This window comes from Cajanus cajan, chromosome 10 (assembly GCF_000230855.2).
Source record: "Cajanus cajan strain Asha chromosome 10, NIPB_CcT2T_4, whole genome shotgun sequence".
Lineage (NCBI taxonomy): Eukaryota > Viridiplantae > Streptophyta > Magnoliopsida > Fabales > Fabaceae > Cajanus > Cajanus cajan.
This window is the reverse complement of record NC_138526.1, coordinates 50,919,496-50,943,544: the sequence shown is the minus strand read 5'-3', so window position 1 is coordinate 50,943,544 and position 24,049 is coordinate 50,919,496. Positions and strand designations below refer to the sequence as shown.

The window sequence follows — 24,049 nt, the reverse complement described above, 5'->3', positions numbered from 1 at the left end:
ACATTACATATATATATTTTTTTTAAAAAGGCAAAATTTCATTTAGTAAATAAGGATTCTTTTAATTATAAGGAGTGATCAAAAGAGTTTACAATACTATCAGTATAGATTAAAACGCTTACAACACAAAGCAAAACATAATGATAGAAAAAGAACTACATCTCAAACTTTACAAACAGATGAATACTAGAGATTAAAATCTTCTTATCCTTACCAGACTTTTGATTTAATGTAACAAATTAATAAATTTATTTTAGAATTTACTTTGTATCATTATTTATTTTATAAGTTGATAACATTGTATTTATAATAATGTATCAAATAATTTACATATATTTTGAAATATTTAAATTTTCACAAAAAATAAATATATTTAATTATATTGATCCGATTAATCTAATCCAATCCAACTCATTTATAATTGGATTAGATTTTAAAAAAAAATTGAACAAACCTAACTTAATTCAACTCATTAAAATTTGATTGAATCAGATAATAAATCTATCCAAATTGGATCTAATTTGACGTGGCTTCCACCATAGTGAATATACACACAACCCTATTATTTATGAATAAACTTAGGCCCTTATTTTGGTGTGCTATCGGCCCATAAAAGATTTGAGTGGTATTCTTTGAAAAACTTCTGTTCAGATAAATGCTAAATTGAGTTTTGTTGAGCCATTTGATTTTTATTTTTATTTTGGTAAAGTACGAAAAGATAAAATTACAGATCTTCTTCTACTGCACGTAAGGCAAAATCAAGAAGGCTCCTCCACAATACATCGGTAGCAGCATTCCTAGCACCCCATCCGGCTAGAACATGGGCCACTGTATTTGCAGTGCGCGAAACAGTGACTAAGGTGACATGCCAGTCCCACGCCAGTGCATCCTTAATTCTACATAAAACATCGTTGTGCTTGTGCCAACTATCTTTAACTTGTTTTGGGCCTTGAACAGCTTGTATTGCCCCCACACAGTGTGACTCACATAATACTTTTGAACCCCATATCCCAACAAAACTGTAATCAGCTCTTAAGGAGTCACCGTTTGCATATGAGCAAACAAAACCTCCCTGCCAACGCCCATGACTTGGAACTCATCCATCCTACTACCATCAACGTTAAGCTTCAAGCAGGGCTTCCCGGAGGAGACCAAATTATGTTCTCTGACCACATAGGTTTCTTCATCAAATATAAGTAGTTTTCTGCTACTGTCAATTCAATCATGCGAGTTACAAAACGAATTGACCGAGGTTTCTCATGAAAGTCCATGTCAATTCAATCATTTGATTAACACCTATAAAGTAGTGACCAATAAAATAACTTTAGAAGAAGCCCACTTAAATTCTTTAACTAAAAATAATTAAGAGCCAAACAAATTTTCAAATGTCGACTTAAGTATAAAATTATGATCGAAAATATCACTTTATTTTTATATAAGTTTTTTCCTTAAAATAGGCCTAAAGAGTTTAGAAGCATGTCCTAATTGTTCTCTTATATTATATCTTAAATGTATATTAAATGTTACTTAAAATTTCATTTTGAGTATCTTATTTAATTGGATCCTACAAAGTCACATTATGTATAAAAAAATTATGTACATTTTCTTCCGATAATTGTTGTTTATGTTTAACCAACTTATAAGATATATACACCAAAGATGTTCTAATTAAAATTATATTTTCAATTATCATTTTTATTCTTGATATCTAGTTTCAATAAAATGTAATTTAGAAAATTAGTTTTTAAATGAAATTAATTAAATTGAGTGATACTACTTCATGTTATTATAAATAATATAAGACAAATCATTTAAATTAAGATAATTAAATTAATTAATTTTACTATAAATTTAAATTTTATTTTAAAGATATTGTTTTCTTTAAGTAATTAGTATATTTAATACTAATACTCATAATCCAATAAATAGAAAATAAGTAAATGCATAAGACATAAAATTAAGAATAAATTAAGGATATAAAATAAATTTATCTTTGAATAACTTTAAAAATGGTTGATTATTACTATAAAGCTAAAAGAAAATTTTAATTTGTTAATTATAATTAATAACATATATTGGCGTAAAAAAATTAATAACAAATAAAACATTAACTAATTTTCTTCATTCGTATGATTTTTTTAACATATATTCGAGACAAAGAATATTATGCTTTCAACTACAAATATGAGAATTAATATAATTTATAATAAATTATATATCTAGATACATAACAAGAATTAATCTAATTTATAATAAATCATGTATCTAGAAAGTAATTCATGCTAAATATTAAGAAAATTTTAAGTCTCACGTCACCTAGAAATTAGACAATTATATAATATATAAAAAGAATGATATATCCTCCTATTCAATGTCTGAAATATGATCCGAAATATTAAAATATTAATATTTTATAATAAATTTATTAAAAAATAATTATTTAATTTAATATTTTATAATTTAAATTAATATTTTATATATTTGAAAAGATTTATGAATAGTCGTTTTGACTATCTATCATTTTCAATATATAAATAAAAAATAATCTTCACCTTATAAGTTAATTTTGTAGAGTTGAGTCAAACTCAAATTTACTATTTTAAAATAGTATTAGATCTATTATAGATGATTAAAAAAGTGTCATTCACCAAATCTCACATTTACTATGTCTTAGACAGTTATGTACTAAATCTTTATCTCAAATTTTGTTCAGCTTTGTATTTTTTTTTAAATGCATTTATTGATCCAAAAAATTAATGAATTTGTATTTTTTATAAATATATTTAAATGTTTCTTGGTTTTGGAAAGCAAATAGAAAGTGGATCTCACACCACCTCACAATCAAGGCGATCTCTGCAACCCACTTCCCACTACTTATTCAAAACATAATTGTCCTATTCCGTGACGTTATTTTCAGATTTTAAACGAGGTGTTCCTCCTCCTGTCCTAGCTTCTTGTTTGTTAACGCACGTTTCAAAAAGTTAGCGGATCGCTTCTGCGAGATAGTGAAATCACATCCAAGTTCCGTGACTAATTAAGGTATGCTACGTGTAGACCATTCTTCTCTCATTATTTTCTTATTCATCTTTTTCATTAGGCTTGGGCCTATAAAATTGTAACAGTTTTACTTGTCATTTGAGGAAGGTGGTAATGGAATTTTGGCCAGAATTTCTTGCGAGCAGCACCGGTAAAGAGTTTGTTGCAGGAGGGTTTGGAGGCACTGCTGGCATAATCTCTGGTTACCCATTAGACACGCTGCGTGTGATGCAACAGAACTCCAACAATGGCTCTGCCTTCACCATCCTTAGAAATCTCCTCGCCAAACAAGGACCAACTGCTCTCTACCGTGGCATGGCTGCACCTTTAGCCTCTGTTACCTTTCAGGTCATTCTTTCACTTTCATCCCTTCATTTTATCAAAAAAGAAAAAAAAAAATTAACTTTACAATTTCGTACGTAGGTCATTCTTTTTCAAAACTATTGTTTTACATGTGCATAAATAAATATTACCGAATCTTACATTAAATGTAAGTATCAAAATAAGATTCTGATTTTGATTGAGAAATAATATCAACACTACTAATAATACTATATTTAATTTTTATTTATTTTTATTATTTTTTTTCCTTTCAATTTTATTTTGGTATTAAACCGTTTAAAAATTATTTTTCTTTTTTTTCTCACTTTCATTTCTTTCGTTATCATTTTTTAAACCAAACATACCATTACGTTCTATGTTTTAAGTTCAGGGGCATCACGTGTGGATAATGGGGGTATATCCCTTTGTATCCTTCACGTGGGAGACCACAACCAACCAATCTGCCAGTTTTCATGAGTTATGTAATTCCATTGATTATTAAATGTACAATGGTTGAAGCCAACTCACTTGCAGAAAGGCTGTCTCAAAATAAATTTCAGGATTCAGTTATACCCTAGATGGTAATAAAGAAAATTAATGATGGATATTCCAAGATATTATAATTTATTATGTCTGTTTACAGAATATTAATTATACATTTTTTGTTAATATTTTTTATAAAGTTACAGTAAATATTAAAATTGAGATTTTGTGTATACTATTTCTACCTTTACTATTAAACTTATTCTAATAATTTTTAGATGATATTTTTTTAACAGCTTAAGAAAGAAAAACTATAAAAATAAAATAATATTAATATTTGTTAGTTAATATTGTTAGGACACTTATTGATAGGATTAAAAAAACCAGTAAAAAGTTGAATACAAAATGTGATCACATGAACTCAAAATGTGAGTGAGGAGTGAGCAGAAGCGAAGTGATTGAGAGTTTTATTTGTTGGGTGCAGAACGCAATGGTTTTCCAAATTTACGCAGTTCTGTCGAGGGCATTTAGCTCGTCCGTTTCAATTAACGAGCCTCCTTCCTACAAGGGTGTGGCGTTAGGAGGATTTTGTAGCGGCGCTTTGCAGAGCATGTTGCTCTCCCCTGTGGAGTTAGTGAAGATTCGCCTTCAGCTGCACAAGCACAACACAAGAGAACCGCAAAAGGGTCCCATAAGGGTGGCCAAAAACATATGGAAAAAAGAGGGTCTGCGTGGCATTTACCGAGGGCTTGGCATCACCATGCTACGTGATGCACCGGCACATGGCTTATACTTTTGGACATACGAATACGCTAGGGAGAAGCTTCACCCTGGTTGCAGAACAAGTTGTGAAGAGAGGTTGAATACTATGCTGCTTTCAGGAGGACTGGCCGGGGTTGTGAGCTGGGTTTTCAGCTACCCTTTGGACGTTGTAAAGACGAGGTTGCAGGCTCAGACACTCTCTTGGCCGAAATATAATGGCATTTTGGATTGCCTGAGAAAGAGTGTTACAGAGGAAGGGTACGTTGTGCTGTGGCGGGGCTTGGGAACTGCGGTTGCAAGAGCCTTTGTGGTCAACGGTGCTATCTTTTCGGCTTATGAGATTTCTCTCAGGTGTCTGTTTCACAAGTGACAGCTCAAGCATTCAAATGTGGGAAACAATCATACTAGTTGTCGTTTGAATTGAGGGAGACATGAGAATGGGATAGCACAGCACATTTTCGATTGCCAAGTGTCCTCAAAACTGAAAATTGACATTCAGCTATGCTATTTCATCATCATTACTTGATGTAGTTGCCGAATGCCAAACATATTCGCTCACATTCAGATAAAAGGAAACCAAGAAACGAGGAATAACACTTTATAATATTATTTTTTCTCAATTTGTTACTATTAGTTATAATATTAATGAGTAAAATAATATTTTTATGAAATTATAGATATTAATGAAATAAATTTTAAATTTGAGGACTAAAATAATAATTTTTTATATTTTGAAGATTAAAAACAAATTTTTTAAATTTGTTAGCAAAAAAAAATATATACCCAAATTTAGAGAGAACTACAAACAAGACTAATTTATTTATCCTAATTATTCAGTTTTTATCTTTTTTTATCAATTTTTTTATTTTGGATCTAAATCTTTATATATATATTTTATTTGTTTTATAAATTTGATGTACATTCAAAATTGTGTTAAATTTACAACCGATCTAATAATGGGAGTAAGATAGTATATACAAAGCTTTATATATTCAAACTTTGGTGTTATTATTGTGATTCATATTAATAAAACAAATCATGTTGAATACTAGCTAACTAGAATTATGTAGATGAATTTTTATATTATATATACTCTCGCTAAAAGAATAATTTTAAGTCTAAAATTAATTAAGTTAAAACAACTTTGAACAAATTTCAAGAAATAATTTATCCATTCATATTATTTTTAATAAAGAATATATGTATTCTCTGCTAAAAGTATTTCTTTTTAATTAGATAAAATTGTTAGAAGTCGTAAAACTTTTATTTCAATTATTTAAAAACAATCACATAATTCGAAAGATTCAAATTCATGACCACTAATTAAATTTTATCCATCTTTAATATAAAAGAATTTCATATTGTTTTTCAATTACAAATTGATATACTCCCTCTAGACTTGAATACAAAAAAATTTGACAATGTGTATTAACTAAAAAGTTAGTTAATATCCTTTAATTTTATAAATCATATTTAAAAATATTTTTTCTTAAATTATCCTTTATTTAAAATTGAAATTAAAAAATGTTTAAAATATTATCATAATTAAATAGAAGCATCTTTTAGAAATGATATGATTAAATAGAATATAAATAATGAATTGCTTATATTTCAATTCATCATTCATGAATTTTTATTTTTACTTATATTTGAGTCTAGATGAAAGTATTTGATAAATTTGTTACTTTATCTGTCCAAAAATAATTATCACAAAAGAAGAAATTATTTGTCCCAAAATATTTAATATTTTAACTTTTTTATATAATATTAATTTTTTCTCTGTTTATACCTTAATAATAAAATAAGGTTCACTTTTATCTTTTCGTTATTTTTTTAAAGATTAAACAAAATTAGTTTTGTAAAATTTTAACTTGTATAATATTTACCTTAACAGTTTAAAATTTATAACTACCATGATTTTTTAAATGATTGGCAGTTTTTTTTCACTACTTGTGGATAGAAATTAAATTTAATATTTTCTCTATCCAAAATTTTTAATCTTTTAGTTTTTTTTATTCTAAAACAAATTACATTTTATATTAATGTTTAACTATTTTTTTTCTCAATTATGAGTGTGTTTAAGGTGGCTAACAATTGATAAGTTATAAGTTATGAGTTAAAAAAACTAGAAGTTATATGTTTTTAACTTTTTAATTTCTAGCTTATAACTTATAAGTCAACTAATCAAATTAAAAGTATTTGATAAAATTAGTTGATAAATTAAATCATTATATAAAATAACATATTTATCTATTTAACAATGTGAGTGGAAGAATAACATGTAAGAAAAATAATTTATAAATTAAAAAGGATAAAAAAGGATTTTGAATAATTAACAAAGACAAAACAGGAAAAAAAAAAAAACTAAAAGATTGCAAGTTATAAATTACTTTAATTAACTTATAAAAATAAATTATAAACTCTAAAAATAAGCTCACATCCCAAATAAATATATTTTGATTAAACTAGTTTATAAACTTGTTAAAAGAATTTATAAGTTCATCAAATATTTTATCAAACATATTTTATATTCCTATTTATTGCTCTACTATCCAACACATAATTAACATTAACATTACACAAAATAATAGAGTTGAAATAACGAGATATTAAATAAAAAATGAATTTAAAATTATATTTATTAATTTGTGTACATAAAACCTTTATAAATAATTATAAATTTAGGATATGAAGGGTAGCTTTTATGTTGCATCGTGAATTTTATAGAAAAATACTTATCATATATACATTTTTTATACCATTTTCTTCATTTTTTTATCCATTGGCCATTACATTTATCACTTTCTCCCTCTACGATTTATCTTTTCTTTCCATCTTTATTTTTTTTCCCACTCCGATCCATCCCAAGGTGAACAAATATTAATATTCAATTTTATATTACATTTTACTATTATTAACTCTTTTTGGGGAAAAAAAATTAAACATAAATGACCATTTCGAATCATTTTGTAAATGATTAGTCAGTTCATCATGAGCCTACCACAATGCGGTATGATCCTTTAATGGGCTTAACTCTAGCGAGCCCAATTAGTCCATGAACAATGATGGAGTAGACGACCATCATGCGTTGCCTATTCATTATTGATTCAAATTGTCTTGGAATGAGAGTACCTAACACATTCCCTTCAGGAAACATTTCAATAAATAAATTTACGAGTCAGGTTTAAAATTAAAAGCAAAAACGAACAGCACCAAAGGAACGAGAAAAGGCCGGAAACCCTGGGCCCAACCCAAACACGAGCACGGTGCTGCGCCGCAAATGGTTACGGTGCGTTGCCAACACCCAACCCATAACAGATGGCACGTGGCAGGAGCTTTTGAAATATCGCAGAAAGACCACAAGTTTTGAATGTGAAGCCAAGCGCGCAACGATAAATAGACAAAAAACAGAGTGTGTCCCCACCCATGTGGGATGGGACCTACCCCTTACCCTAACCGGCTAACCCTCATGGCAACGTCGTCGTTTCATGGTGAGTCGCACGTGCTAGGCAGAGAGTGTGTTCAAAAATTTTCAAAGGCTCCTTTCGTTTCACTGCAACGCCTTTGTCGCTCGCATCGTATCTATTCGTTCCTTCCTATATCTTGGGTTTCACTCCAGTCCAGTCCACTGTCATTGTATTGTACTCGAACACCTCTCTCACTCCGTTCCGATCTGATCGCAAAGGAGGATGAACGGCGCAGGGAGGCAGGGGCTGAGATCTGGTGCGGCGGGGGTGCACCACCAGCGCCAGTACTCCGATAACTTCCTCGACGGCTCCTCCAACGGCAACCGCTGGCTCCAATCGGCTGGCCTCCAACACCTCCAATCCTCCGCCAATCCGCTTCAGGTGATCTCATCATCTTCTCTCTCTTAGCGATCTCGCTTCGATCGATTAAGCGTTTTGCTCCGATTTCATCAGATTCATTTCGTCTTTCAACAGGACTATAACTTGTACGGCGCTGCGCCGGGAGGAGGAAGAGTGTACCGGAATGCGCAGAGGAGCTTTAATGGAGGAAATGAGTATTATATGGAGCCTTCCACGCCTCCCGGTGGTTACCGCGCTTCGATGCAGAAAAAGAATGGCGAAGATGCCACTGGTGATTTCAGCCCCGGCTTGTTGGATCTGCATTCGTTCGACACCGAGCTTCTTCCTCCCGAGGTTATTATTGGATGAACTTTCATTTCATTTCCATTTTCATTATGTGTTTTGTTGTTATCAAGTTATCGTTTCATTCTGTGAAAAACGGTCACATTGCATATTTTGTAAGGTCACGGCTATACAAATTTTCAATTTCGTTGACTATTTAACCCTTGAAAGTGTTAACTGTTCAAACTACTCAAAATTTGAGTTGATGTTATGGATAATTGTTACATCAGCCTCTGCAGATCTTAAGCCTTGAACTTGTTCGTGAGTTAGGGTTTTTGTTTTCAATTTATTCATAACTTTTCATATAATGTGAGGACTAGGAGTAAAAGCATTTCGTCAATCTAAATATCATGAGAATTGCTTTCTTAAGTTGATCTTTTAGGCGCATAAAATCCTATGTTAATCTGTTTCGATCTAGGATGGCTGATCTCTACTTTTGTCTTTGTAAGTAGATGCGCATGAAAAGTAGTTTAATTATGATTTGTCTGTCCTGCTAGATGCCAGCCTCCAATGTATATGATGCCAACTTCATGTATCAACCTGGCCGAGGTAGAAGCTTTGATGACTCTGAAACCTACATGTTGAGCAAACAGACTGGCAGAGCTCGTGCTCCTGAAAACATTTTGAAAACTTTACCTGCAGACAAAGAGAAATCAAATTCTGTAGCAAAGATTAAAGTTGTGGTATGATCTTTTGCTTATCTGAATTTACCATTAATGTTTTGTTTTTAATTAAAAATGTTTGGGCTGACTGTTTGATATATGAAGTTTTTTCTTTAAGGCTGCACTGGCACAATACCCAACTTTATATACATTGAGCATCTTTTAAAATTAGTTGAATATTCAGAAGATGAAAAAATAAATCTTATCCAATTGTGAAAAGCATTACTTTTTAATTTTGTTCTAATATTTGGATGTTACATTTTAATGCAGGTTCGTAAGAGACCGATGAATAAAAAGGAATTAACAAAAAATGAGGAAGATATTATAGAAACTTATTCCAATTCTTTAACAGTGCACGAGACTAAACTGAAGGTGAGTTTAACTCTTTAAGAGGCAACAGCAATCAATGGTTCCAACTTCCGATGCAGTATAATTGTTCTCAGGTTTGAGAAATATAAGATTAAGTTCCTGAGAATGACTTATGTAACTGATATGTCTAAATTTTTCTCATGGTGAATCTGAAATGTGTGACTTGAAAATAATACAGGTGATGTAAAACAGAAAAAAGATGAGTAATTCTATGATATTGTATTGTAGAGTGTATTTATCTGTACGTTATTTACTTTAAAAATTAAGTATTCTTTCTGAATATAGTACTGAACTAAGATAATAATGTTTTACCCACTAGTTTCCTTGTGTCAGTTCTTATGCTATAATAATCTATAATAGATGTTTTATATTTAAAGATTTTAAATTTTATATACTATACAGGTTGACCTAACTCAGTATGTAGAAAAGCATGAGTTCGTTTTTGATGCTGTTTTGAATGAAGAGGTTACAAATGATGAGGTAACTATGATGTACTTAAATGTTTGGTTGAAAAGAATGATTGACAATATGTGATATATCTTTATGTAACTTTATATTAAAATCTTTTTGTTCGTTTGCTTTTGTTAGGTATATCGTGAAACAGTTGAGCCCATAGTTCCAATAATCTTTGAACGCACCAAGGCAACTTGCTTTGCATATGGACAAACAGGTGATAACAGCCTCTGAATTTTTATTTTGTTGCTATTGCATCCTGCCTGCATTAAAATATGTCCAAGTTTATACAAGTTTTTTCTGTGATATTTCCTCTTTGTATCATATCTCTTTGGAATTTTCTGATGTTTCTGTTCACTCTCTAAAGTTTAACTCTTGACCATGACAAAAACTCAGTTCTTAAAATCATTAAGGTCTAGTTATGGAACAAAATTCAAAAAAGTTTTGGACAATAACTTGATCTCCATGATTGTTCTATGAGTGGACTTTTATAGTTTTGTGCTTTTCTAGGAAGTGGAAAAACTTATACAATGAAGCCACTGCCACTTAAAGCGTCAAGGGACATCCTTAGATTGATGCATCATACTTACAGGAACCAGGGATATCAATTGTTTGTGAGCTTCTTTGAAATATACGGTGGCAAGCTGTTTGATCTCCTTAATGATCGGAAGTAAGTCAAGTGTCTTCTTGTAAGCGCCTGTAATCTGTGTTCTTGAGGTTTAATGTTGTACTTGTGCAGAAAACTTTGCATGAGGGAGGATGGTAAGCAGCAAGTTTGCATTGTGGGTTTGCAAGAATACCGAGTTTCGGATGTGGAGAACATCAAAGAACTGATTGAGAGAGGAAACTCCTCAAGAAGTACAGGCACAACAGGTGCAAACGAGGAATCATCACGGTCACATGCAATACTTCAGCTTGCTATCAAGAGGTCAGTTGATGGCAATGAATCCAAACCTCCCCGTTTGGTTGGGAAGCTCTCCTTCATAGATCTTGCTGGAAGTGAACGAGGAGCAGATACCACAGATAATGACAAACAGACAAGGTATGGTTGAGCTTGAATTATTTAGGGGTGGATTTATCTGTTACTTATTGAAGTTAAAATAGTTAAGGATATCTCAATCTCAGATTTGGGAATCTATCATGAATTATATGCATCCCGTATGCATTCTGATTATAGTCTAAATGTCTAATATTTTTTTGTTTTTTTGTTTGTTTACTATTATATGATTCAGAATAGAAGGTGCTGAAATCAATAAGAGCTTACTTGCCCTAAAGGAATGCATAAGAGCTCTTGACAATGACCAAGGACACATCCCTTTCAGAGGCAGTAAATTGACTGAAGTTTTGAGGGATTCCTTTGTTGGCAATTCCCGCACTGTTATGATATCATGTATATCACCAAGCTCTGGTTCATGCGAACATACTCTGAATACATTAAGATATGCTGACAGGTATCGGTGAATTTCTGTTAAATGTTTTCTATCCCCCTACCACAGCTCACAGCTCACACAAACACTGCAAAACACATCCACTAATGTGCTCAAAAGGGTAAAGAAAAATAACAGTTTCGTATCACAAACCAGGGTAAAAAGCCTATCGAAAGGGAACATTTCAAAGAAAGATGTTATGACGTCAAATGTCAACCTTAAAGAATCAAGTACAGTTCCCTTATCTTCCGTTACTGGGATAGCCTATGAGGATCGAATGACAGATGGATGGCCGGATGAAAATGAAGGGGATGATTTTAGTCCCCCTGAAGAGCATTACGAGCAGGTGAAACCATCTTTGAAGAAAAATGGAAAGGTGGATTCATATGCTACAACAGAGGACAAATTGAAGAAACCCAGTGGTCAGATCAAATGGAAGGAGCTCCCAAAAGTTGAGCCTCAAACCACACATGCTGAGGATGATTTAAATGCCCTCCTACAGGTACGTTATTGGCTACTGAGATAATGGTTATCTAAAAACCCCAGGGCTCACCTAAAGCATGTCATTATTTCAGGAAGAAGAGGACCTTGTAAATGCTCACCGGACACAAGTAGAGGAGACCATGAATATTGTTAGAGAGGTATTTAAAGTGTCTCTGTTATGTTCTACATCTTCATTTATTCTTTTACGGAACCGGGTCATGTGTCTCAAACCTTCGAAAAACAATTGACTAGTTGTACTTGTAGCAAGTCACCACAATTGTCCTTAATTATTCCTCACGACCAGGGTAGTGAGATAAAATAGCATAAACCAGAATTGTGTGCACGTTTTCATCAAACACGTTGATATACTCACCAAACTTCAATTTACTGAATCTCTTACTGATTGTGGCCCGTGGTTACAGTGTTATTCGTTCTAGCTTCGAGGAATAATGAATAGGTCCTACATGCGAGAAACATTAATTTGTGAACACCACCGCTGCCACTGCATCCTTCCAAGGAACAGTGCGAAGTCCATTTCTCATCATATTTTTATCTTAATTGGCATGCAGGAGATGAACCTCTTGGTCGAAGCAGATCAACCAGGGAATCAGCTGGATGATTATATAACAAGATTAAATGCCATTCTTTCTCAGAAGGCTGCTGGCATCCTGCAGTTGCAAACCCGTTTAGCTCATTTTCAGAAACGTTTAAAGGAGCATAATGTTTTGGTTTCATCTACCGGTTACTAGTATCTTTTAAAACAGACTCCCTAATTAAAAAGGTTTTATTTCGGTTTGGTGGTCCGAATCATGCATTACTGTGATTCAGGTGGAGATTATGCGAAAGCTGGGATATGACGTGGTCTCTTTTTAGTTGATTCATCATTGTTTTGGCTATTTTCCCCGGGATAAGAAACTGAGGGTTGGAGTCCTCATTTTTCTAATGTAGACATTTATTGGTTTTACATGCCCCTATCAAGGCAATGTATCTGTGTATAAAGCTCTCAAATGTGCCAGAAATATAATATAAAACCATTTGTGTTTTCACTTATTAACTTAAGCTTTTAGAATAATGAAGTAAAGGCACTCTGACCAAGTGGTCTAGTTGCCCCCATCTTTTAATAATAAATTTTTTTTGAACTTTAGTACAACAAGTAAATAGGTATGTTCAGATTACTCTAGACCTCAAGTTTAAAGGACACTTGTATGAGATGGTATATTACAAATATAAAATTATTCAGATGTCTTTACTTAACAATTCTATGATTTTTGGATATTTGATTTAGTATGACAAATTGATGTTTGATTGATGAATGGGATGTTGATATTTTTCTCGATGTCTTTACAGTAGGTTGTGTCCGGGAATGAATCGGTTCTTATAGTTATAAATTCAGATTATAGACAGTAGGTTGTAAATTTATAATTTCTGTCAGCCTTTTTAGCATAGGTTTAATGGATGTGTATTGCAATCGTAAGTTAAATCAATGTTTGACTATTAATTTTTATAAAAATTAATGAATTTATTATTTATAGTGGTGTGTGATTAGATAAGAGTTAATTATTTATACACTGTCAGTATAAATTTTTTTTACACTACAACCAATCATATCTTTTAAATAATTTTATTTTATTTTTATTTTATTAAATAAGTAACTAATGTGACACTATTAAAATATATGATTGGTTGTTAGTGTAAGAAAATTTTACACTGACGATATATATGTGATTAACTCATTAGATATTTGTGTAAATTGTTTTACATGTCTGATGCAGTCTTTTTTTTTTCTCTATATAATATAATTATAGTTAACCTATTGGCCATAAGTGAAAATGGGAGTTGCAAAAGATCCTGAACTTTTTGGTTTTTTACATTTATAATTTCATAATATTGTCATGAAAGGAATGACGTAGTAACTTTAGTACAGATCAACGAGATTAACAAGGAGAATAAGTGGCAACAATTTGTTGATAGTCATATTGACGATTTTGACTTTGACAATGATGTGGATACTTGTTAATATGACAGGTCCAAACTTAAATAAGTTGTCCCCAAACATTGAAGAGTGTAGTTAGGTTCTAGATTTTATAAAATAAATCCTTAAAATAATCTTATTCTACAAAGTTATAAATATTTTTTTTATGTTAAATATATATTTTTAGATAATATATAATATTTTTACTCATTTTTCTATAATTTAAAGATATTATTTGATTCCTTTCATTAAAAAGGTAAAACAATGCAGCCTAATTAGTAGATAAATATTTTTTTTTATCAATTGACTAGAATTTGATTTGTCAATTTGGTGATCTCTACGCTTCTAAAATAATTAAACTCCAAAAAGTAAAACAATTTTATATTAATGCATTTGATAATATTAATTCATTTTAGATAGGTTAAAGAGTATAAAACTCAGTAACAAGTTAAACCATATTTAATGCATTTTTTTTCATTAAATCAAAAGGGACAAATTCTCTTAAAATAAACAGTGAAAAAATAAACTCTTTTTAAAAGTGAAAATCAAATTCATACATCTCAAATTCAAAGAAAGTTAAATGAAAAACTTTTAAAAGGTTAAAAATACATATATTAATTTTAATTTATTATTTTTTAATCATTTTAATTTTTTATTTCTTTTTCATATAAATACTTTTTAAAAAATAACCTTATGTCATCTCAACTCATGCATTTAAAAAAAACTATCAATTTTGATACAAACTGTATTTAAAAATATTCGAAAAACATATTAGTCTAACAAAATTGTCTATATATATATATATGAAAAAGAATCCGTTTATTCCATCAGTAAGTTTAACTATACTTACTCCGTTCAATAACTCATATTCTACATCAAATTTTAACATAAAAAAATCATTTGATATATTGATTTGAATTAATGAAACGAAGTTTGATGTGGAACATAAGTTCTTAATGCATAGATCAAATTTGTAAATTTTTAAAAAATTTAAAAATTATTTGATATTTCATTACATTAATTCAAATGAATGTATAAAATGACTTTATGATTATCCGTCAATTTGAATTAATAAAATGAAGTATTTAATGATTTTCAAATTTTTTAAAAAATTTACAGATTTAATCAATGCATTAATAACTTTAAATTCAACAGTTGGATCGTTGAAATTTAATATAGAACATGAGTTGATACACTTACTCGTTGAGTGAATGGGTTCCTCTTCTATATATATATATATATATATATATGCAAGACATGACTTCTCTTCGATGTGAAACGAAAATTTGATTATTTACATTCTCCTTAACTCTGCAAGACGACTGCAACTTGGGTTTCAGACATTGAAGTCTGAAGCCATAAGCAGAAACCGAAACTGTTTAAAAACAGATACTGTGTGTACGTAGTTATCACTACAGATCGAATACATTTGTGTTTTCTAATAATCAAATAAAATTTGAAATTCTGTTAAAATCTTGCCATCCCTTAGAAAGAAACCATTTCAAATTGGAGAAATTGACTAACAAGGCTAGAGATTCTTATTTTCCAAGTAATTCATTTTTTATGAGTGGACAATATAGATTCAATTCAACATTGAAATAACCAGAAGAAAAAAAGGGGGGGGGGGGGGGTATAAATATAGGGAATTCACACCAAACAAACTCAAATCGCTCAGCAGCACACTGGGAGAAGGAAAATCAGACACAAAATAATGAGACAAAACAGTTGTCATATACACTACTACTCGAACATTGTATGCGTTAAGAATATCTTATCTACAACCTGATTGAGCCAAGCCTTCCCTTTGACTTGGAGCGTTTGATGCTGATAGAGGACTGTGGAACTGATATTTCAGTGTGCATCTCCGTGAAGAACTTGTCCACAATGTCTAAATAAACAGGACTTGTAAGGCGTGAATAGTAGTGAAGTGCTTCTTCTATGTCAAGCACGTGCTCAACATCACCAGAATCCATCATCTCCAATTCCTTCATTTTTTTTGCTAAATCATGAATTCCCTCCTTCATGCTTTTTGAATTCAAACACTCCTTCTTTGCCACCAGACAATTCCCTTTGCTTTTCTTCTCTTCTACTACTCCATCTTTAGCAATGCTTTTTGGTGAACTCTGCTTTGTGAGGATTTCAGTGTTTGCAGCATCTCCAATTGCTTGGTCTCTTGACCGGCTCATGCTATTGGCATCACCCCTTTTTATTCTGTTCAGATCAGACTGCAGCATGTCATAAAACTCATTGTAAAACTGATCGCTTGTGTAAGTTCTCGCATTTCCACTGCGACCAAGGAATGGATTGAAGGAGAGAGATCTTGGTAGTTTTTGGTACCCTCCAAAGATGACAGACTTGAAGCTTCGGAAGGTCTTGTGAAACAATAGCTTGGTCTTGCGAATGGTTTCTCTAAGCAGCATTTGTGGTTCAAATGTGAGAAGGCAAGGTTTCTCTCCTTGAGGCTCTAAAGTCTTCCAGAGCAGACAGAGTGTTAATCTGCTCCAGTTCTCGTGTGTGCTCTACAATTTTGTCCTGACTCAAGTTTGCATATAAAGAGACGTGCGGATAGTAACTATTCCAAAGGTTACCAAAAGAGAAAAACAATTGTACTCTAAAGGGTGGTATTTTCTTCATGTCTAGGTTTCAACTCTACCTTTTTGTCTACGCTTATCTGTCCCTTTCAAACCTTCTCTCTCAATATAATCAAGATTAAATGCATGTTTGGTTTTGTGTTGGAGATCTACCATACCCCTTAAAACCGCGTCAAAAAAAAGGAAATTGATGGAGAAATAAGCTGAGTTATTTTTTGTTGATTTACGTCTGAATGTAATTGATGTGTTACCAATCATACATTAAATCTGGTGGCTACATGATAATCTGATAATTATCGGATCTGAAAGGGCTAAAAGACTTTAGAGACTCAACAATTTGAGATATTTTGCCCGCTGATCTTGTGCAAGTTCCTCTTTGGATTAAAGACAATTGAAGAAAAGGTTACAAGTTTGGGGACTTTAGTATCTAAATTATCACAAATATTGTATTGATTTTGACTACATGCTGTTTAAAGTGCAATGGCATTGATTAAGATGCAAAGCTAAAGGTGACGCGTGGCTAAAAGAGTAAAACAACAACAGCGTACCAACTTCTTGTTAGCCAAATTTGAAACCTTAGACCCCTAAATCAAATAGTCCTTCAATAAAATTCTTTCAGATGTCACTTTTTAGAATGCTAATTTGTTTTAAGATCTATATTAATAGTATTTACTTAATCCGCTATCAGTTACTTCTTTTAACAAAAAAGTTCACTATTGGTCATTGAGAAGAATTACTGGTAGTCTTTCTCATATACCAAATCCGGTTAATTAATTGGCATCAGTCCCTAGGCCTTGTGAAGGAGAAATCGTTCTTTATTTGTAAAGAAAGACGGGCATGGTCCCAAATCCCAATCTATAGTGAGAAATGAAATGAGAAGGACTGATTAGATATGAAGATAAGATGAGATGCATTTCGTTTCCCGTACTGTGTGGTCACTTTCGGACACTTGCCAGCGTTTAAGTTCTCCACCCACCTCTTCCTAAACCATAAGGTTAAATTCAAAAGAGAGAGAGTAGTGGTACATAGTTGTTTCTTCTTGGAAAAATTGTGCCCTGTAACGAAAGCTGCTGAACTATGGCAACTGACATAACCTGTAGAAGCAGGATCACGGATTGTATGTGATGAAAATTGAAACTAAATTTCTCATTATGAAGATGTTGTTGGTGATATTTGGCAGACCGGTCGATGTTTAAGATGAAAAATATTAATGGAAAGTACGTCATGGAACAGCCAGATAATTAGACTCGGTGTAATGATCAGAAGGGGAACCGAAATAAATAGTCAGAGTGAAGAAATTAAACATGATTTTAATTATGGCACTCCCAAATAGTTGTAAGAAATTTCACAATTATGGTAAGACATTAATGTCTAGTGTGGCGATATTGGTCCAAGGACCTACATATGGAGGGAGGGGCGTTAGAAAGTGCTATAAATTATCTGGAATATTAAAGAATGAAGCTAAAGGGGGACCCATGCAGACATGCACGTAAACCAATGATAAAGTTTTAAAATTCGGGCGCCAACATATATTAGTTGGGTACCCGTGGCATACGTCACACCGACACAATACCCTCTTCCTCTTGCAGGAACCCGCCAATCCATTTAAAAGAAAATAAATTAGAGGATGGTTTCGAACTAATCGATTATCCATTAGATTCAACTAAATTAATGGATTATTTAACCAATTCATTATAATCAAACTAAAAAAAATATTACCGGATTTCACCTCTATTATATGTTGTTAAGGAATGAAAAAAAAAAAAACAAACAAACAAACCACATTCACAATCTTGATCCCTCTTTTTTTTTTTTGGTTTTATGCTTCTTCTTTCTTCTTTTTTTTTTTCTTTCCGTTTTTAGGTCGATGGTAAGGCAATATAATGGCATGGAGACAACAGGCTTAGAAACAAAGAGGCCCAAATAACGCAATGATGGTTTGTAACCTAGAAAAACGAAACCCAACACTCAAACAAGAACAAAGGAGTCTAATACCCAATCCTGTAGGCCCAATTTATGATTAACAATACCCTGTTAACGTATAGGCTCATGATATATACACTTCTTTTTTTTTTAATAAGTATACCTCTTTTTTTAAAAAATTATAAAATATTAAATTTAAAAAAAAAATTAATTTTATACTTTCAACTTTCAATTTGCTACTTTCTTCTTCTTATTCACACACTTTTTTTTTTTCTTTCAATTTTCACATGTAACTAAAATAGGTGGGGTAAAGAAAAAATAAGGGAGTGCATGTAAAAATTGAAAAAAAGAGGAAAGATGTGTAAAATAAAAGTACTAAATTAAATGTTGTGGATGTAAAATTAAAAATTTAAAACAAAAAATTAAGAATATTTTAAAATTTTAATTATTTTTTTTAAAAGGAAGTGTACTTATAGAAAAAAGGAGGTATATATATCATGCTCCTAACGTATATAAACGTAAAAACTCGTTAAAGCCCAAAATCGTTACGAAGGCCCAACAACTTCGTAACCCTAAACCCATTTACTTCGAACTCAGGGCAACAGATATAAATATTAATCTCCACGCCGTTTCTTCTTCTTCAGCCACATAGCTCCTTCTCTGCAGCATTAGGGTTTTTCATCTGCTTCAATGGTACCACCTCTACTCCCTGTCTTTGTGTATAATCTAAGATTCCGTGTGTTCGGAGATGTTGTGTTGTGATTTTGACGAGTGTGTGTAAATGGATCGCAGGGGAAGGGAACAGGGAGTTTCGGTAAGAGAAGGAACAAGACTCACACTCTCTGTGTGAGGTGCGGCCGCCGTAGCTTCCACCTCCAGAAGAGTCGCTGCGCTGCCTGCGCTTTCCCCGCTGCGCGCAAGAGAAAATGTAACTCTTCCTCTTTCCTCGAAAACCAGCCATTATTCCTCCTTATTAGGGTTTATTTTTGTTGTTATCTTACATTGATTGTGATTAACGATTTCAGATAACTGGAGCGTCAAGGCAATCCGCAGAAAGACCACCGGAACTGGGAGGATGAGGTACTTGCGTAACGTGCCTCGCCGATTCAAGAGTGGCTTCAGAGAAGGTGCTTTCATCATTTTTTATCATCTGATATTTAACTATTGTGTTTTTTTTTATTTGTAATGAATACGTTTGTGTTTGTTGGTCATTGTTTTGTTAATATGATTTTTTCTGTTGGTATTTTGAATCAGGTACTGAAGCTGCACCAAGGAAGAAGGGAGCAGCTGCCACTGCTTAAACCTTTGAATGATTGTTGTTTGCTGGGTACGGAATTACAGGATTAGATTATTTTTGTGGTTTTGGCAATTATCTTTGAACACTTATTATAGCAGCCTCATTGCTACTTTTTCTCTCATTTAATTTGTAGTTGCTTTATATTTCAACAAGATCATTACAAGACTTATTGATTGTTCAGTTGTTCTGTATGACACTTATAGTTTATGGTTTAAGCTGTTTTCGATTGGTGAATATTGAATATTGAATTGTTATAAACCACTCCCCCTACCATACAATACTACCGCAAGCATTCATCATGAATTTTGCCATGGTGATAACGAGAGAGAGAGCCTTATTTGTTGAGGGAAGGTAGTTTAGGTAACCTGGTTTGACTAGTCAGTCTAGTGTCTTGAATTTAAGTGCCAATTAGGTCATTGTTGAACAGAGTGTTGAACAGAGTGTTCCTTAGTTAAATTTTTATATTTTGATTTCTTTATATTATTATTTAGTATACCAAGTGTCTTAATGTGATCATGACTAATATCATAAAGAGATTTGTAGAGTAACAATCTAGAAATTTGCATTGTAGCGTTTTATAAATTGTCCTATCTATATGCATTTGAAGTGCGGTAGACCATAGTCGAGTATTACTAGTCAATGCAAAATTGTTTGTACTTAACCACCTTCTATCCGACTTTGAATTAATCTCTAGGATGATAAATTCCTTGCTTTATATTGAACAGTTTCTTCCAAATCCCCCTTCTCCAAACACGTAATATTCATTTAATTTATTCAAATACTTTTCGTACTTGTATGGTTACATTGTTTTTTACTCATAGTTTTCTGATAATTTATTCTTATAATTAATTTTAAAATCATTTTTGTTTTTAGTTAGATGAATGTATTAACATTATAATCGTTAATGTTCTTTCTTTGTGTTGAGCTATGACGAATGTGAGGAATTGGGCTCGTTGAAATTCCGTTAGATCCCTGCCATTCATGTGGATAGCAGTGATCTTCAGAAAATGAAAATATAGTAAGAGAATAATTGAATTGAATTTCATTAAATTGTTATTTTCAGAATTTACATGTTTACCCGAAGAAACCTAAATTGAGTACAAAGGGGTGGTCGGAAAAAATGTTGGTAGATAAGCTCCAAAAAAATGTTGCGTAACAATGAAATCAAATGATGCATACATTTAATACGTATATGTTTGGCGAATTAAAGCGTAACATTTTTAAAATCTTTATTTTTTATATTTAAAGGTGTTTGGATTCATGTCATAGTATTAGACCGAAGATGTGTTGGGCCTCGTTTACTTTATGTGTTGAGCGACTCCGAGTCATTATGACAGAGAGCTTAAGTTTGATGCTTTGTGCGTCTCTTGATTGGGGACGGGAGCATCAAATTTCTTTTTGACGGTAAAAACATTCATTACCTATGTTCGGTGCATGGTTTCAGCGTCTATTGCTTTCATATGTGCATATTCTTATTTCTCATTCTTTCATGCTCTATTTTCCTCTAGGAAATCCAAAAAAGGGTGGTGTATTCTTATTCTTTTTTCGTTCCGGTCTCCAGTCATGATTCACACGAAATTATATAGTTTCATATTTTATTGTATTCATTAAGCTGGTGCATTAATACATGTCAAGCAGTTAAATAATTTTACATCTTATAAATTTATTAGCAAAAGAATTCCATCATGGTTAAATTTCCTTACTCTAACAGGATTCTTTATGCAGGACAAATGTCACAGTTGAATAAGGTTGTATTCAATTTCTTAAGTGATTTTAGAGAAAAATTAAATATACATAAATAGTTAGTAACTTGTAAGACCCATTTGTTCGCAAGGATAAAGTAAGATAAGCTATTTTGTCATGTTTTACTCGTCTGTTTCGTACTTTGGTGTGACGGCGTGATATGATTACTTTGTTTTATAACAATTAAAATTTAGAATTAAGTTATTATATATACAAATAAATACTCGTAATTTTCTATCTCTTACCCATTGTTCAATGTTCAATCTTGCTTCACTTTTAATTCATTCTCCTTGTGTTGAATGTCGTCTTTCTTTAGAGCACCTCCCATAGTCGTTTTCTTTATCTTTATCTCATTCCTACTTTATCAACTAACTATGCCTAAACCCCAACTCAAAATTATCTCAACTCTAATATAGCTTTAATTGATCATCACTTATGTCTTGTCTATCCTTCCTAAAGATACGCAGTAATAATGAATTTCAGTATTATATAAAATAACTATTTATTTTACATATCTGTACTATTAATAAATATGATATTTTATTTTGACCTTATTTTCATTTATCATTAGTACTGCCTCTATTTTTTTATTATATTAATTTATCTTTTCTAATATAATCGGCTATTTCTCTTATTTCAATTTTTTTTTCTTTTCTATTTTTATTCAAGAAAATATTACTTAAAAATTAAAGTAATATATTTTTGTTAAAAATATATATACACACCATCTCCCTCGTGATTTTATTAAAAATGTTTACATATTAATTTCTTAATTAGTATATAAAGACACACCTTCACACATTGTATCTTTCTTATTAGTTATAATAATGGATAAAAATAAGGGAGTTGTTACGATTCCTTCAAAGATCGAGGGATTTCAATACATTCTTTTATGTAAATTCATAAAAAGATCTAAAAAAAATTAATTTAATTACAAAATAAATAATTCAAATTATATTTATAAAATAAAAAGTAAGATAAAATTATAGAGTTTAAAATTATAAAATTTTAATAATGTTATAAAACATTAAAAAAGAAAAGAAAAAAAATAGTAAAAATAAAAAATTATTAAAATTACAATATAAAAATTTAAAAATTTAAGACAAAAAGACAAAAATATACTTAAAAAATAATTCAAATTAAAATATAGAAATTTAAATATTTTAAGTGAAAAGACAAAAATATACTTAAAAATTTATTAAAATTAAACTATTTAAATATATAATAATATTATTACAAATAAAATTAGAATATATAAAATAAAAATAAAATGACTAAATAATTTAAAATTAAAAGAATAAAATATCATAAATATTATTTAAATAAATTATTAATATAAAATATAAAATAAAATTATAATTACAACTGTACCCTCTCAGACAATATGGGTATCATAGAATTTCTCTATAAAAAAAAAATAATTACGATAACAATTGAATGACTTGTCATATTTATAGGTGATGTATTAATGAAAAAAAAGTGGGGCAAGACAAGCATGTGATTGTCACACTCCCTATCAGACATTTCACATCACAATGCCAACTCATTGGCCACTCATCAGTCCAGTTTATTACAAGTCAGCCACTCATTGATATGAATGTATATTATTTTTTATCTATGACTTTTCTATAATATCTAATGCATAATTTAGATAGCTTTGTTTTTAATTTCGTGATCTAAATATGTTAATTTTGTAAAATTTGTAATTTTAATAATTTCGTTAAATATTTATTTGTACATAATTAAAATTGTAATATTAAATTTGAACTATTATTAAATAGATAATATAATAAATAATACATAATAATATTTTATTTTAATTTTTATTAATTTCTTTTTTATCTCATAAAAATAATAAAATGAGACAAAAATTAAAAAATTAAAATTATAGTTAATTTAAATATTAATTATTGTGTCCAACATTATAATTTGAACTATTAAGGATAAACATTTAGAAAAAGGATTAAAATTGAAAATTTTACAAAATCAAAAGTTTAAAGTGTATAATTAAAATTAAAGAAACTAAAATTACTGATTTAATATTATAATAAATTAAAATATAATCAAATATAAATTTAATCTAGTCACAAGCTAAGTATGTGCGGAACCAAACGTTCAAAGTTCGAGTCTTTTGATGGTAAAGTTGTGTATTTTCTGCTTAGTTTTTGTTAGAGTACAGTAGTTGGGATTGCTTGTCGGAAAAAATTGGTTTTGGGAAATGTAAAAGTTGAAACCAAATAAGAGCACCTTCGTATAAAGGTTAAGCGGCTAATTTGGTGTACTTTTAAAAATAAATTATCAAAATGGGGTTGTTTTGAAACATATTATATCTTTGGGGCTGTTTTCTTGGGTGTCACTATGGGTCATAGCGACACTCAT

The 24,049-nt window shown here is 30.9% G+C and overlaps 4 protein-coding genes across 5 annotated transcripts; 3 read left to right on the top strand and 1 right to left on the bottom strand.

Moving 5' to 3' along the window:
- The first annotated feature begins 2,811 nt into the window (after window positions 1-2,811).
- LOC109788493 (mitochondrial arginine transporter BAC2) lies at window positions 2,812-5,222 on the top strand. Of its 2 annotated transcripts, none has more exons than XM_083065860.1 (3): window positions 2,812-3,039; window positions 3,123-3,384; window positions 4,325-5,222. In XM_083065860.1, the coding sequence occupies exons 2-3, from the start codon at window positions 3,151-3,153 to the stop codon at window positions 4,970-4,972; spliced, it is 882 nt and encodes a 293-aa protein (XP_082921986.1). In that variant the 5' UTR covers window positions 2,812-3,039; window positions 3,123-3,150; the 3' UTR covers window positions 4,973-5,222. The 2 variants fall into 2 exon arrangements, with proteins under 2 accessions (XP_082921986.1, XP_082921984.1); XM_083065858.1 differs by having other exon boundaries at window positions 2,813-3,039; window positions 3,145-3,384.
- A 2,889-nt stretch (window positions 5,223-8,111) lies between these two features.
- LOC109788491 (ATP binding microtubule motor family protein) lies at window positions 8,112-13,198 on the top strand. The gene is made up of 12 exons (XM_020347230.3): window positions 8,112-8,450; window positions 8,544-8,762; window positions 9,248-9,433; window positions 9,683-9,784; window positions 10,184-10,261; window positions 10,370-10,451; window positions 10,745-10,904; window positions 10,974-11,276; window positions 11,467-11,685; window positions 11,818-12,163; window positions 12,237-12,302; window positions 12,714-13,198. The coding sequence occupies exons 1-12, from the start codon at window positions 8,292-8,294 to the stop codon at window positions 12,891-12,893; spliced, it is 2,100 nt and encodes a 699-aa protein (XP_020202819.1). The 5' UTR covers window positions 8,112-8,291; the 3' UTR covers window positions 12,894-13,198.
- A 2,433-nt stretch (window positions 13,199-15,631) lies between these two features.
- LOC109788494 (uncharacterized) lies at window positions 15,632-16,723 on the bottom strand. Its single transcript, XM_020347233.3, has one exon. The coding sequence runs from the start codon at window positions 16,534-16,536 to the stop codon at window positions 15,892-15,894; it is 645 nt and encodes a 214-aa protein (XP_020202822.1). The 5' UTR covers window positions 16,537-16,723; the 3' UTR covers window positions 15,632-15,891.
- Window positions 16,724-19,167: 2,444 nt separating this feature from the next.
- On the top strand, window positions 19,168-20,161 carry LOC109788492 (large ribosomal subunit protein eL37x). The gene is made up of 4 exons (XM_020347231.3): window positions 19,168-19,323; window positions 19,423-19,558; window positions 19,656-19,757; window positions 19,885-20,161. The coding sequence occupies exons 1-4, from the start codon at window positions 19,321-19,323 to the stop codon at window positions 19,929-19,931; spliced, it is 288 nt and encodes a 95-aa protein (XP_020202820.1). The 5' UTR covers window positions 19,168-19,320; the 3' UTR covers window positions 19,932-20,161.
- The last annotated feature ends 3,888 nt before the right edge of the window (window positions 20,162-24,049 follow it).

Coding starts and splice junctions, on each gene's coding strand:
- LOC109788494 (XM_020347233.3), bottom strand. CDS start 16,536: ATGCTGCTTAGAGAAACCATTCGCAAGACCAAGCTATTGTTTCACAAG.
- LOC109788492 (XM_020347231.3), top strand. Junction 19,559..19,655: donor CGCTGCGCGCAAGAGAAAAT/GTAACTCTTCCT, acceptor TAACGATTTCAG/ATAACTGGAGCGTCAAGGCA. Junction 19,758..19,884: donor CAAGAGTGGCTTCAGAGAAG/GTGCTTTCATCA, acceptor ATTTTGAATCAG/GTACTGAAGCTGCACCAAGG.
- LOC109788493 (XM_083065860.1), top strand. CDS start 3,151: ATGGAATTTTGGCCAGAATTTCTTGCGAGCAGCACCGGTAAAGAGTTT. Junction 3,385..4,324: donor TAGCCTCTGTTACCTTTCAG/GTCATTCTTTCA, acceptor TGTTGGGTGCAG/AACGCAATGGTTTTCCAAAT.
- LOC109788491 (XM_020347230.3), top strand. CDS start 8,292: ATGAACGGCGCAGGGAGGCAGGGGCTGAGATCTGGTGCGGCGGGGGTG. Junction 10,262..10,369: donor AAGAGGTTACAAATGATGAG/GTAACTATGATG, acceptor TGCTTTTGTTAG/GTATATCGTGAAACAGTTGA. Junction 10,452..10,744: donor CTTTGCATATGGACAAACAG/GTGATAACAGCC, acceptor GTGCTTTTCTAG/GAAGTGGAAAAACTTATACA.